Source organism: Coffea arabica, chromosome 8e (genome assembly GCF_036785885.1).
Source record: "Coffea arabica cultivar ET-39 chromosome 8e, Coffea Arabica ET-39 HiFi, whole genome shotgun sequence".
Lineage (NCBI taxonomy): Eukaryota > Viridiplantae > Streptophyta > Magnoliopsida > Gentianales > Rubiaceae > Coffea > Coffea arabica.
This window is the reverse complement of record NC_092324.1, coordinates 27,461,568-27,477,552: the sequence shown is the minus strand read 5'-3', so window position 1 is coordinate 27,477,552 and position 15,985 is coordinate 27,461,568. Positions and strand designations below refer to the sequence as shown.

The window sequence follows — 15,985 nt, the reverse complement described above, 5'->3', positions numbered from 1 at the left end:
CTTACAGGAGTTGAGATCCGGAGCAGATAAGCTTGAACTAGCGTGTAATGATCCTCTTGCACATGTATTTTTGACAAACATATTGTATATTGATATTTGGTGGTGTACCTTACGTTTTGCTTTTGGGTAGTAATTAAGTTTGAATTTTGATTGAATTGTAGAATGCAAATGTTATTTTGGAGGCTTGAATGGAGCGAATATAGTGAGTCCTGATGAGAGTTGGGCAGGCAGTCCACCAAACCCTGGGTATGCCCTGGGGGAGGTGGGGTCGTCACAAAAAATATAGGCTATAATGGATTCAAAATTGAAATTGAGGATGTGGGAATCAATTAGGGATGCAAAGTGAAATTATTCTTAAATAAAATGGACTTTTATATGAGTTTATACAAAAAAATTTAAGGTTAATTGATTTAAAGTGGCCTAATGTTGCAACTAGAAAGGTTTATTCTTGCAAATTTTTATCTAGATTCAAGGCTTGAAAGCTTTAAGATGAATTAGTTGCTTGCATACTAGTGAAAAAAGTTTTGATATTCGTTTTGTATTTTTTGGTGATCAATACATTCTTGGAAAACAAACATGTTGAAGTCTTCTAAATAGAGATACTTATAAGTCCCTAATATGTATACAGCTAACCAAAAAGCCACCTATATTTGGTTATATCAATAAACTCTAGCTAGAACTCAATTTGTAGGAGAAGACACAACCAAACTATAGAGGAGATTGAAATGTAGTCCAAATAATTATTATAAAAATCGCTTCATCAAATTAGTTTCAGATTCCTATACAGAGTCAATAACAAGGATTTAACAAATATGTTAAATTTAAATATCAAACTGAAATAGAAGCTTGAAGGAATAGATGAGAATCGGCTTAATATGATTGCCTTTCATAACATATTCTTTACCGTGTATCTTTTATATGAGGATCTAATAAATATAGGTATGCTTGATATCCAAAAGAGAAAAGAAAATTACATTTGAGGATCTAATAAATATAGGTATGCTTGATATCCAAAAGAGAAAAGAAAACTACATTTGCAGAATTAGCCAATCAACTAGGCACTTTGAAATGGTTGGTTTTTAGAGCTTTCAAAGCTACATTGTTCAGTTGGTGGATAACTCAGTTCATCCTGCAGAGATCATTGAAGAGTTAAATTTATTTTCAAAGTTCTTTAAGTGAAAGAACAAAAAAGTATGGATAGAGAAAATTTTATATATATATATAACATGACACTAATTGTTATAAATCATAAGCATGCATGAAGTAGAAGCAAAACTACATGAAGTGAGTTAGTCAAATTTCCTTTTATTCTATTAGACAAGATTTAACCTAAATTATCTAACTCATATAGTGATCACAAATAACAACCATAGAGTATCTAAGAATATAGGTAATAAGAGACTCATTCGGGATTTTCTAGTGTAATACCAAGGTTAAAGGGTAATTAAATAAATGTTTGATCTAAGCCATTTGGCAAAAATACTTGAGTGGAATGATTAGTAACTCACTAACTTATATATCATTCACTAATAAAATCTACATTATCCAATCAATGTAGGATGTGAGGCATTACATCCGAAGTCTTTGCTTTATGCTACAAACTATAGTTATTAGATATATTTTTAGTCTACCATTTGTTGTCCAAAAGATCAGTCAAGAAATGCAATCGATCACTGAAATAGATAACAAATATGTTCAAGTCTCTTATGTATACGGAGCTTTAATTTATTGTTATTTCTTCAAGTGGTTAAAATTTTTTTGCTAGAAGGAAATCCTAAAATGAAATCGAAGTAGAAGGAACAAAGAAGAAAAAGAGTAAAGACACAATTAACTATTAATATTTTGTTTACACTAAGTTAATATATTTATCATCAAAATGATCATTGGGCTTTTTTAATTCTGGCTCCTATAGGGATAGTCATTTATCAAATCCCATTCTTGTCTACTACATTAAATTCCAAGTGTGTTTCGTGCAAATTTTTCTCTACAGGTTGGGTCATTAATAAGTAGTTCATAAATGAATTCATGAAAATAATTAAAATATTGTGTATATAAACTTACCGTAGATAGGGAAACTTGGCTTTGCATGGGCGATTGACCTGAACTATATGTAAGTGAAAAGGACATTTTTTCTTCACCAAATGCTCTTAGTCTCTCTAATTCTGGCATCACAACCTTGCCAAGATCTGGTCTATCTTTCCTTCTTAACTCAGAGCACTTAAGTGCTATCTTAGCCAAGTTTAAAGCTTCCTCAATAGGCCAATCAGGAATAGCTGGATCTACCATCTCAGTAAAGGTGCCCTTTTCAATCGCCCTCTCAACTTGGTGAGTCAAACCCATTGGTGGTTTTCCAGTTAATATCTGTAAAAATATGATCCCTAGGGAATATATATCAGATTTTACACCAAGCATGCCTGTTTGTTGATATTCAGGATCTATGTAACAGAAAGTTCCGGCAGTGGATGTCATTCGATATTGAGTGACACTATTTGCCACAGATGGAGGCACAAGTCTCGCTAAACCCACATCACTTATTTTACTAACATAGTTGCGATCAAGTAGGATATTGGCAGGCTTAAGATCACGGTGGACTAATGGCTCTGGCTTGGTCTGGTGGAGGAAAAGAAGGCCAATAGTAATTTCAGCTGCAATTCTGAACCTATGTTGCCAGGGAAGTGCTGGGGTGTTCCCTCTTCGAAACAATCGGTCCTCTAAACTTCCATTTGACATGTACTCATAAACTAAGCAACCATATTCAGGACAAGCTCCTAAAAGAAGCACCATATTTGGATGTCGTATGCAACTTAATACTTCAACCTAGAACAAACAAACAAATAACAATATTGAAGATTTACAATGTCCCAATAATATGGCATAAGTCCTTTCAAATATGGAGCTAAAGTGGAAGTTTAATATGTTATTTTAATAGAACACCATCTCCCTATGAGATTTGTGAAAACAAACATGGTCAATCATTTACATTTGAATGTAGACTTCAGAATTGTTTAACTCTAAATATGGATTCCAAAAATATTTGAATAATTTTTGTGTACATTGTACAAATAGTTGACTCTAATGTTAATATTTAAAAGTCACATCAAGGGAATAATAAATAAATAGTTAGTATTTAAACAGTCATGATACTACAATCTTATCCATTTACAAACTATAAAGAACTATTTTTCAATTGCTAAAATTATAACTTTGATTTATGTGTAGCATGTCACTATTTAACTATCTTAATCGATCTATTTGCTTGAAATATGAATAAAGTGGAAATTTTAACATCATAAAATTTCATGTTATATATTAAGCAAAGTATGAAGATTATAATGGATTGATTTACTTGGAAAATATCCTAGTTTAAATTGATTGTGAAAAGAACAAAGGGATATAGCAAAGGAAAATTTATCAACAAATTGACTTTATCAAAAATAATCTTTTACTTGAGTCACATACCTCTTGCTGAAACTGTGATCTTCCATGAGCAGCATCAGGGCGAAGGACCTTGACTGCAACAGGAGTATGGTCCAAGTAACACTTGTAAACTGGTCCATAACCTCCTTCTCCAATTTTAAGAGACTTGTCAAAATATTGTGTGGCAATTTCAATTTCGTCTATTGTATATACTCTATACCTAATATTTGATTGTACTAATCTATTGAATAGTTTGTTGTTCTCCTCCATTTCTTTGAGTGTTTTCATTTCTGCATTGATTCTCTTTTGAGTTTCAAGTTCTGCAATCCTCTGGGCTGCCTCAGCATGCTCTGCAACTACACCAGACTTAGTTTTTTCCTTTTCTGCAAGTGCCAATGCAGTTTCTTCGGCTAGTCGTGCCTCCTCTAGTCTTTGCTGTTCTTCCATTTTCCAACGATGAAGCTCCATTGCCTAAAAATATGGAACATTTTAGATTGTGCACAAAATTATTGGTTTTAAAATTTTTCCGTGAGTTTTCCATGCCTTCTGTTTTGCTGAGAGTGCTTCTTTACAGGCTGTACTATACATTTCCATGGTTTGCTTAAGCTCTAACTTCAACCTTCTCATTTCTACTTCCATATCATCCTGTTACCAATATGAGAATGTTATATTAATAAAAATTACAAGAAGAGCAGTAGATGAGAACCTAAATCTCTAGTTTCTGATCAGGTTTGTAAACTTTCAACAGTAATTAAATATATGAAATATCTACAGAATGGATGTTGTACTGCTCTGTTCTCTTCTAAATTAGAAATGCAATGGAACAAAAGGAAACCATTGACCACAATATCTCGTAATAAATGTTTATATCCTTTCTTTTTTAGCTATTCTATTGGTGAATGATATAGAAGACCTAAAAATTTTTAGCACTATAACTTCAAAATTTAGATGACTTTCAAGAATTAAGCTAAGCTTCCTTTTTTTCAATGTAATTGGAAGGAGAAAACAAAGAATATAGTTATTTTAAATCCTTTAGGATTTAGTTGATAATTTAATAGACTCTTCAAGAAGGAGGGTGATAGGCAATAGAAAGAAATGGAAAAGAATAACTAAGTTTTGAAAACTCAATGTCAATATTTGTCAAGAAGTGTACACAAAGAAAAGGTGAGATTATAATAATAAAAGAATTTTCCCTCAACATCTAAAAGATAGTTTTGTTTCTTTCATTACTTTTGCTACCTTTTTTAATAATATTTTGATTTTTTTTGTTTTCATTCCAACGCTAAGCAAAGATGTTAATTCTTTTTTTCATTTTCACCCTAAGGTCATATGAGCTAAGATAGGATCACCTAAATGACTAGCCATTTTAGTTCTTTTTAAGGTAAAGAAAAGGTAATGATAATAATATCCAAGAGACAATTACATGAACATTGATTTACTAATTTGTCTTATTCCCTGTCAATTTAAACATGGATAATAGATCGAATGTTTAGAAAAGTAATTTTTAGACATTAAACCAACTGTCTGCATCTTATGTCATCATTGAGTCGTAGTCCTTTATGCTTCAGGAATGCCACATATGTAATATTTTATTTCTTTAGAAGATAAAGTACAAGTTAAATGGCATGATTGATATTGGCAAAATAAGTGCCACATTTGATTTCCAATTATTCCTCTCAAAACATAAATAGGAGGAAGAGAGAGAGAGTTTTAGATTTAGTGGATGGATACACAACATGTAAAGTAGATGAGTACACTAATAAGAAAATATAGCAAAAAATATAGGCCAAATTTCCTCATTTGAGTTTTCCACAAAGTCCTAAAAGGATAGTTGGGAAAAAATCCGATATTTCATGTTAGATCAATTACTCTTGATTGTTTCCTTTTGCAATGAACTACAAAAGTTTAGGCGTTTTTTGCTTCATCTCTTATGTATAAACAAGATTAAGAATTAAGCATTCTTCTCAAATATATAAAATAAATCATATGAATCCATTTAGGCAACATAATTTGGAGAAGGCATATGATTTTCTACAATACACGCATAATGTGGATAGTTAATTCAGAAGTTTCTCATGCCTTTCAAAAATTTTCAATTTTCACTTCACGTAAGTATTACTTCAAAAATCATTTTAAGTTAGGTAGATCATCTAGGTACTTTATATGTTTTGTACTTGTTTGCATAAAATTTTGTTATATAGTTATTTTATTTGTGCTACTAACTTTAACATTGTGAAAGTAAATAATTTAGAAAAGTTCATTTAATATGATAATTTGTATTTCAAAATGTAGATACCTAGAAGAAAGTCTCGATAACTAGAGAACTCCTTAGACCCCTCCCAATGGTGGTTGCAACAAATTTTAAAAGAAACTAACTTTAAATTTAAAAGGAAACAAGTATGGGAAATGAATTAATGACACAGGTAAATAATTTTTTTGTAGATAATTTCTAATCCAAGCACTCCCATTAACTTCAAACTTTTTACTACATATATAAATTTTTTATATTAATTTTGTTTCAATCCTCCAAAATAGACCAAAATCTTAATTCTTTTGTCAAACTTAAATAAAATCTCAATTTGGTGAAAAAAGTAACATAAGATATCAATTCTGTAATGAAAATGAAAAGGTCTACATTGGTCATCTAAAGCAGAAAAAAAAATCTCAATTTGGTCCATCAAATTAATAAAGTCTTGCTATGATTCTCCAAATTATTAAAAAAAAAAAAAACAAAGTTAATAGCTATTCAATAATTATGCAAAGATCAAACCACAAGAAAAGGAAACTATGCAAGATTACTTTCACCATTCCAGAAAAACCTTTTCTAATCCCAGTGGTTTCACTATACCTCTTCTGCTAATCCCAACTTTAGTGTACGAACACGTAATAATAAAATCCCAAATTCCTGCGAAGTGATATCATAAGAAACCAACAAACGAGAACCTTTATCACCAAAAGAACTAATTGCGAAAGCATTTTGTAGAACAATGAAAACAACCCTTATTAGTCTTGCTATGATTCTCCAAATTATTAAAAAAAAAAAAACAAAGTTAATAGCTATTCAATAATTATGCAAAGATCAAACCACAAGAAAAGGAAACTATGCAAGATTACTTTCACCATTCCAGAAAAACCTTTTCTAATCCCAGTGGTTTCACTATACCTCTTCTGCTAATCCCAACTTTAGTGTACGAACAAGTAATAATAAAATCCCAAATTCCTACGAAGTAATATCATAAGAAACCAACAAACGAGAACCTTTATCACCAAAAGAACTAATTGCGAAAGCATTTTGTAGAACAATGAAAACAACCCTTATTAATTTTCTTCTTTTACAGTTGAATCCTTCCATAATTCATTAATCATTATTGATTTCTACAAAATAGGGTTAGAGGACTAAGTTGAAATAGTTTCTCAATTTGGAGACCAAATTGGAATCCCCTCAGTTTGGGGAACCAAATTGAGATTTTCTAATCCTTCAGAGGACTAAACTGAAATGTTCTCTAGTTTGAGAGACCAATTTAAGGTTTGGTGAATCTTTAAGGGACCAAATTGAGGCTTTTTTTTTAGTCTATGGTTATCAAATTACCATTTTGGCCTATAAAGGAGAACCAAAACGAAAATAACTCATTTTTTTCATGATTCCCTTTTTTATGTAGTTTGACTTACAAATTCACAATAAACTTCAAAACTAAAAAATAATTCTAAAGAAATTGGGTTGAGGACTTATGCAAAACTTTTGTTTCATAGAGCACTTTATTTACATGTTTTGATTCTCCAAATAATAAAAATTCAAGCCCTTATACAGTGGACTGTTTCTTCAAATAATAGTGAAGAAAATTAATTTACATAAAAGGTCAACATTTCTACCACTGTCATTGATAGGATTTGATCGAATCCATTTGAACAAGCAATAAGGTGCACCAACATAGGAAAAACAAATAAAAAAAAAAAAGAGACAATGAGAGAGGCTGTATGGCATTGTTTTAGACATAAAAAATGTAGAAAAAGTTAGTTCTAATTTAAAATGAGTAACAAATACAAGTATAGAAATACCAGCTTTGAGCTTAAATGTCTTCTCAAAATTAGTTATGTTTAACACAACTTATCAAAACTTATATAATGCTTAAATTAGTACACAATTATTGCCATTAATATATTGAGTTTGATTTGATGGAAAAGCTTAGTAAATTTCTCCATGTATTAGTCTTTCAATTGCAAAGTATGACAAATACTTGTCAATTCAATTATCTCAATGATGTTTTTAGAAACTAACCCAAAAATATGATAACATGTATATAGGAATCATTACTATATATACATATACATGTGCACGTGCACACACATACATGTACGTGTGTATGTATATATATATATATATATAGATATATATATATCGAGTTTAGATTCTATTACCGTTGCTTGTGCCATAGATGCGTCATTGTCACCAAAGACAGATGAAAATTCTGGTGAAGTAATGATATCCACTGATCTACGACCAAAGTGCAAGGATTCGAAACTCCGATTCTCCATTTCAGAGAAGCCCGAAATACGAGGAGGGGTTGGACCACTATTAATGCTATCAGCGAATGATGGAAATGTATTATCAATACTAGGCCTACCAGAACTAACAAATGATATGTCTGTGTCAGGGGATGAGAGCTCATATGGTTTTCCATTGGGCCCTTTCCTATGAGTGAAGGGTGACCTGTTTGCAATCAAACCAAGTAAGTTGCCACTTTGGCTCAAATGTAATTATTCTAACAGTTTATGTAGGTTCACAAGTAGTCTATTACATGTCACTATACTATATATGAATATGACTTAATGACTTAATGTGATTAGCTTACTTCATTGTGGTAGAATCAGTTTTTATATTACGTGAAGATGGTTCTGATGCTTGTCTTGTGCTTGAGAGTTGAGAACCTGTTTCAACTATCCCAAAATATTATTAGAAGGAAATTTTAATAATAGTATACAAATAAAATAAACCAAATAGGCAATAGAAAGGTCTCAAAGTAACCGACATCTTGAGCTGTGAATGATTGGTAATGGTACATCTGATGTGCTTGACCTACTACTTGCTTGATCCAACATTTGCTGGCGAAGTGGGTGGTTGACCGGAGCAGAACAAGAAGCAGATCGAGTAGCAACAATCTTTCCTTTAGAGATGATATATACGCTACAAAAATCTGGAACTCCTTTTAACACACTTGCAGGAATATCTCTTGCTTTAAATCTTCTATGTCATAATGATATTAAAATACGAAATTAGTGTTTCATATTCTATAATCTAATTGGAAACGACATTTCATTTTTAGGATTATAAAAATTTATCACATTAAACCGCTTCATCATCAAGAAAAAAAAGTTTCCAAAGCAACAAATTTTTCGAATTTGGCAATCTAAACTAAGACCAATTATGAAGAGGTCATACGAGAATAAATCTGGATTTATTCTTAATTTAATATTCCCAAGAATATGCTAGGTTAATTGGCCAGTATAGAATGAAACACAAAAAGTACATTCTTGGTCATTATCCTTGTTCTAATATCATTACATTATTGTGCTCGTTGAAGAACATGAAGGTGGAGATCTATATGGTTTAAGGATTTTGGACCTTGTGGTGGGCTGCACCTCTAGCCATGCTCGGTGTTGGATGAGTACATTTATGTAATCAAAAGTATTTACTTTAATATTTCCGTATATCTAATATACTAATTTAATTTCTCTCCAGATTTAGACTTTGTTTTGAGGGAGGTTGGAACAAGAAATACACTTTATGTAATGAAACAACAAAGGTCATTTTGCCATATGTTCTAAATAACATGTACTATTTGGTTATTAGAGTAATTGGTCAAAGTATAAAATTTTGAATCTCTTTATACCATTTCTAGATTATCAATGTTTAGATTCATGTAAAGTTAAAAAGATTTCATCAAGAATATTGTATATGTATTTAATATGATAGTCTGAAAGTTCATAATTTAACTTCATATGCTATAGGAGAAGTTTATATGTTAAATATTCTTGTAAAAATTATCCATTATCTACCCAATTTTCAAGTAAACTGTTTAAAAAGAGTAAAAGAATTTGTATTGTCAATTTGGTGGACTTGATTCGCTACCTTCATGACTAGCTTGAATAAAAAAATTTTAAAGTCACAAGAATTCACCAAAAATCATATTTTTCTTCATTACTAAAATGGAATAAACAGGTGATAAAAGTATTGCCATTGAAATCAAATTAGGATGCAAAGTAAACAAGTTCATTTCCAAAAATTCTTTTTAATGATTTATACTTCAAAATTGCAATGCTATACTACACTTTTAAATTTTCTAAAATAGATTAATCTCTATTAACATTCTTGTAGACAATGATATTAATGTTGTTATATATTTCTGAAGGAATGTATACTAGAGAAAAAATAAAACACATTATGTTTAAATAGTTAGACCCATGTTAAGCAATAATTTTGTATAGTTAACACTAAACATTGATGGACTTTTAGTAGTTTTGAAAATAAAATATCATTGCACTGCCTAGAAAAAAAGTATCTACAACCATCATATATAACCACACTAGATATGAAAATATTTATTCTCCAGTTAGCAGTAAACAGAGATACATAATCAACCAACTAATAACAAAGTATCACCATATATCTTCTTCTTTTTTTTGTCAAAAGTATCACCATATATCAAACTACTTATAATGAACCTCTTGTTAGTACCACATAATCATATTTTGAGTTATTGTATACTATATTTTATAATTACCTAAGTTGTTTAATATTGTAGATGCCATCTTAATATAAAATCAAATTGGAAAGTGAAATATCCACTTATAAACTATATTCTAAATAAACTGAAATTAAAGAGTTTGCTTAAATGATACTCTAAAAATTAGGATAACAAATAGATTATTACCAAAGTATAAATAAATGGAGAGAGTTCGCAAAGGCATAGTAATAATCTAGTTTAGGGTAAATGTCTAATTTAGTATTGGTTTGAAAATGGCAATTATTGTTTAGATTACAATATAATGCTCCATACTTTAAGGATGCTCCTACCAACAAAGTCATGTTAAGTTTAACGTGGCAAATACTATTATAGAAACTTATTTTCAACAATTAAAGATGGGTCAAATCTTTACAAAGTTTAGGACTTCTTTAATTAGGATTAGTATATTTGAGATATTTCAAACTTATGTATTTATTTTTTTTATGTCTTGCTATTCCTTTAGTCTACAATTTTAAACAAATAATGCCCCTACTTATTCATGGTAAATATTACTAGTTTCATTGTTAATTGTAGCAACTATGGCAATGATATTCGTACCTGAAAAGGTATCCTTTTGCTGCTGCACCAAGTACTAAAACATCCACCCCTATTCTGCTTACATATTCGAGTAGTGCTCTAACTACATCTGTATCTTCTAATATGACATCTTGACAATGTATCTGAGAGTTATATTAAAAACACACACAATAGTCATACAACTTTATTGCAATTATTCATAAATAAACATTATAGCCGTATGATCATTGATGTAAAATATTTGAAGTTTATTTTGTAGCTGCATTGTACTTAAACTCTTTTAGTTTCAAAACCTAAGTTTGCTACAAGATCCAAGCATAAAGAGTTACTTAATAATTATTGGTGCTTCAAGCTAAGGGAAGTTGACCTATTTCTTATTTAATTTTCTATTCAAGTTTGAAGAATTATTTAATTTTTATTGTTTTTGTAACTATGACTTCTCTAGTCCAATACTTAGATATGAATCTATAAACATTAAGTGTGTAACCTAAATTTACATAAAATTACATGATAAATAATACAAAGATGAGTTATAGCAAAAATTATAGTCCGCTTGAAATTTAGGTGCAAAATCAAGTTTTCTGTATGAGTTTTCCATAGTTACTAGTACTTTTTCTTTCTTTTGCAAAAGAAAATAATTGTTCACAAACTCAAATTGTATTCAAATTTTCAAAAAAAGTAGAAAATTTCTTTTTTTAAAGTAAATAGTGGCTCAAAAAAATCAAGCATAAATAAAATTATTATAAAAAGAGATGAAAGACTTACATCTTTGCGTGTACAGAAAACACGAAAAGGAAGAAAAATATCTTTTGTTTCTACATCATAATCTCTACCATACATGCCATATTCATCGCTACTATTAGTAACTTGGTTTGGTCCTGCATCACATTAGGAACAAGATAACAACAATTCTTGATTGAGTTACAGAAAAAACAAAAAAAGTATATTAAAGCACTGCATAAACAATATTTATAATACTATGGGATACAAATATATTTTCATTGGTTATTTGTGATGGTTAAAATGTTCTAAAAGTACATTAAATAGTAACATTATGAAGAGCAATTTTTTTATTATACTCAATAGACATCACTACCTTTCGACAAATTGAAAAAACAATTCGTTTCCTTCAAAATATTTTAATAACTCCTAATACAGATAATAATCTTTAGTTGAAATTAGAGAAAGGTTACGTGTTTATATTTATCTTTATCTAGTTCTTAAGTTTTGCTTAATTGAGTTTTTGGTGAAAAAAGTTGTGTGATTCTATCTCTCAACTCCTTTCTATTTTCAATGAACTTACCTTTCATCTTTTTATTCTTTCTTTTTAATTATTTGGCAAAATAGAAATTCTCTCCTTTAACCAAAAAAACAATAAAATGATTTTGGAAAAAAGTGTTTTAGCTGTCTCTACAAAGAACCATACTTGACAGTAATGCAAATTTAACAATAAAATCTGAAAGAATGAAATATGAAATCCTGTCGCAATTTCTACAAACATCATAACTACTTGATCGCTTTGTATTTTTAAAATTATAAATGGTAGGTTGATGGTCCAATTGATTAAAAAACATATTTTGTTACCTAGGGTGAGTGACTAAATTTTTAAAATATAAAAAATGTGCTTCTTATGAAATGTATGAAAATAAAAAAAATATTTGTTTCTCTAACATCAGTATGCAAAATAATTGGTAACTAATTAAAAGTAATGATTTTGAAAGAAAAATGATTAATTCTAGAGATTAGGCTGTGCAATCATTAGCTAGGATATTGGTGATGGAAAGTATATTTTGAAACATGATTATTCATATGCAATAGGAGCATTTGCTGAATTTGTCCAAGTATATATACTTCAATTTTAGACAAAGTGTTTTCAAAAAAACTTTTGTGTATATTGTAAATTGCTTCAAATTTTTGATGAATTGTCACCATTACTTAGTGCAAGATTTGGCTTTAAAGTGGCATAGGATCTGCTTACAATATTTCTTTTTCTCTCCCAATTTGGTTTCAAGTGAATGCAATCAATTCAGCGTGAGAAAGCTTCTAAAGTGTTTAGTACGAATCACACTCTTTGAAAAAAATTCATATTTTCTCACTTGTGTAATGGTAGTAGCATAATTTGAAAACTCCATCCTTGTTTAAGAATATTATAACTTTGGTTAGACACTTCTCAAGTTGAAAGGCTCCAAAAGTGACCTTCATTAGCAAGTATTTCTTATACGAAGTAAAAGAATTCGAAACCTGTAAAATTTTGTGAATCATTTTCGTAAGATTTTCACCAAAACAAAGCCACATCTTTATATGAATTTGTACCTAAAATTAACTTGATTTTGATTCGCAAATAGTTTGTGACATGTATGTAGAAGATTTTATCATAATGCTACGCTAATACTCAAATTCACCTTCTTGGCATCGATTATATTAAAAATCATAATTTTATTGGTGTGTATATAACTAAAAAATGTTCTAGTTGATATCAAACAAGAAAAACAAAACTAAGAGATATTAGTATATTACAATTATTCTGAAGAAAGAGTAATTACTTGGAAGAGCAACAGATGAGGAAGAGAAGGAGGACCCATGCAGCTTTGCTTTGACATGAACTAGAAGAATGGTTTGGCCTCTCACAAGAAGATTATCAACAGTCCATTTCAGAGCATTTTGGCTTCCTCTATCCTTGTCTATTGCCACAGCTATCAATTTATTCATAGGATGCATCTTCTCTATATGACGAATTCTTGTCAACTATCAACTGAACATGCAATACCCATCATTCTTCCATCCTTCTTGTTCATGTTATTTTTCTTGTCACTCAATTCCAACCAAAATTTTTGTCATTTCTGTTCTATTTTCTCTTAACTAAACTTATAATCTTGCTTCATTTTTTTTAGGAAAAATAGAATAAAAAAATGAAAAGGAAAAATTTCTATTCTTAGATTTATTTAATGTAGAGTCTTTGTGGCTATATCTCCACTCCGTGATGTTTGGGGAGTTCCATGTTTAGCGGATTCAAGACATTTCAGTTATTCTAAATCGAGACTAGGGTCATGCAAATGAATTGGTCAGATAGACACGGATATTTTTGTAGGATTTGGCTATAATGATAATTTGCCTTTTGCTTTCCAAAATGGATAAAATAAATCAAATAAGAACAACATGGCCACAAAACAATAGCTATGCTATTAGGATGAGAGAGAAACAAATGAAAATAAATTCATCCATTTTATTAAAATTTCATACTGATTGTAGCATGGTACCATATTTAAGTTCATCTCTTAGAAATCTAAAACGAATCCCCGATTTCTTATCATGTTAAACTTTTTCACTTTTAATGTGGATACTAAAGTTTTCTCGGGAACAAGTCTAAAAAAAGGATAAAGAAGGTACATAGGGACAATAAACCCCAAAAAAATTTGATATAATATTGCAATTATGAAATGAGTGAAAAGTAATGAATTTGATTCTAAATTAAGATACAAAATATGTTTTAAGATACGATTAATAGCAACATTAAATTTTATTTACTAGAATTACCCACACAATATCATGTATGATTGGAAAATCATTATTTGAAATGCATATGGTTGTAAGAAAGATAACATTATCTTATAAAAAAAGATAACATTTACTAGGACAACACTAGGATTATCAACACATGAAAGTTTAGTTTTATAGACATGATAGCACGTCCATTTGATTACAACAATATTAAAATGAAAAGTTTACTAAATGATTAGTGAAGAAAATAAGAAAAGTGAATAACACTTGGTCAAACAGGCATTTATTTAACACATTTTCTCACTAATTGGGCATTATAGAAAAATTACCATAATAAACTCAAATAGATAATCATTGAAAGTACTAAGTCTAAACTATTCATAAGTTTAGAAAAAAGATTTACTCTTATGAACTTTTGTAGGATTAGAGAACTAGTCTTATAAACTTAGAATATAAAATGTTAAAGAATATTCAACTAATATATAATAACTCTATAGCACTTTCTTTCTTGTAGATTACTCTTATCTAATGGATTAATCTTTCTTGCACCGGCAGTATACACACTATCAGTATTGGATGGATAATAACTATGCAAAATTTAAATTTAAGATCCAACTTTTGCACATATGTCACGGATCTAATGATTATAGTGTTTAAACTTTCAGTGTATATTTGATTTACTCCTATCTGATTCATAATAGCTTTCAAAAAATTTGAAGTGATTTAGTATTTGAATTCTTTTTAGGTAATAGAAGACCATCTTGTATTGGTGTAAGTGGATATAGAATCTTATAGAGTAATTAAATCTAGGAAAAATAAAGAAATACAAGGAGTGGGACATTAGACCTGATCTCCTAAGAAATATATGGAAATTGAATATATAAACTTATATTTTATCCAATCTAAGAAAACCCTTTATAGATTTAGTAAAGTTAAGAGTCAAATACAAAAGATTATTGGGTTGAGTTAGCATTAGATGCTAAAGAATCTGCTACAGAATTGATTACTCTAAAGTCATGTGACATGTGAAAAGATTTACCAACAACTTAAGATGTAATATCACAAAGAGTAACATCTATTTTCGACATGTGGCTGCCCATTTTGAATCAACATTAGAATATTTGAATCAGATTTCACAAGATCTTTATGATATCCATGGTATAAATATAACTAAGTGACATCTTGAATTGCCAAAATTCAGCCTTTTATATTAGGTTTGATATCACAGAAAATAGAAAATTAGAAGAGAGTTTTATCTGTATATTTTCAAATTAGACCTCCTCCTTCCTCTTCAGAAATCAGGATTTCCTTTTAAAGAACCAGGAATCTTAAGTTTAGAAATTCCCTTAATTGGTTAAATGACTACCTTTCTAGACTTTCTTCTTAGAAGTGAAGATACTAATCCACTATTGACGAAATTGAGAATTTCATGAACAACTTTAGTTAAAAAGTTGGTAAATGCCAAATCTTACAGATAACAATGTTATCCCTATAAGGCACACATAATTGCTAGCCTTTCGTCTCCTAATAGATTAATAAGGGTAAGTTACTTAGCAATCAATCCAATTGCTAGCCTTCCATATCTCCTAATAGATTAATAAGGGTAAGTTACTTAGCAGTCAATCCAATTGAGCAATTGAATAAAAAATAAGGAAGTCCGTGATGACCCAGAAAAAAAAATTATTTTCTCACATCCCAAGTATTTGCATTTCTATTTAAATTATGTTTTTGCAAAATTTGCATTCATTAAG

The 15,985-nt window shown here is 29.7% G+C and overlaps 1 protein-coding gene across 1 annotated transcript; it reads right to left on the bottom strand.

Moving 5' to 3' along the window:
- Positions 1-1,054: 1,054 nt before the first annotated feature.
- On the bottom strand, positions 1,055-13,454 carry LOC113704595 (U-box domain-containing protein 35-like). The gene is made up of 10 exons (XM_027226482.1): positions 13,280-13,454; positions 11,502-11,614; positions 10,758-10,879; positions 8,499-8,656; positions 8,268-8,343; positions 7,834-8,125; positions 3,961-4,062; positions 3,460-3,888; positions 2,062-2,817; positions 1,055-1,129 (listed from the first exon to the last, which is right to left on the bottom strand). Exons 1-10 carry the CDS (start codon positions 13,452-13,454, stop codon positions 1,055-1,057), a joined length of 2,298 nt encoding a protein of 765 aa, XP_027082283.1.
- Positions 13,455-15,985: the final 2,531 nt, after the last annotated feature.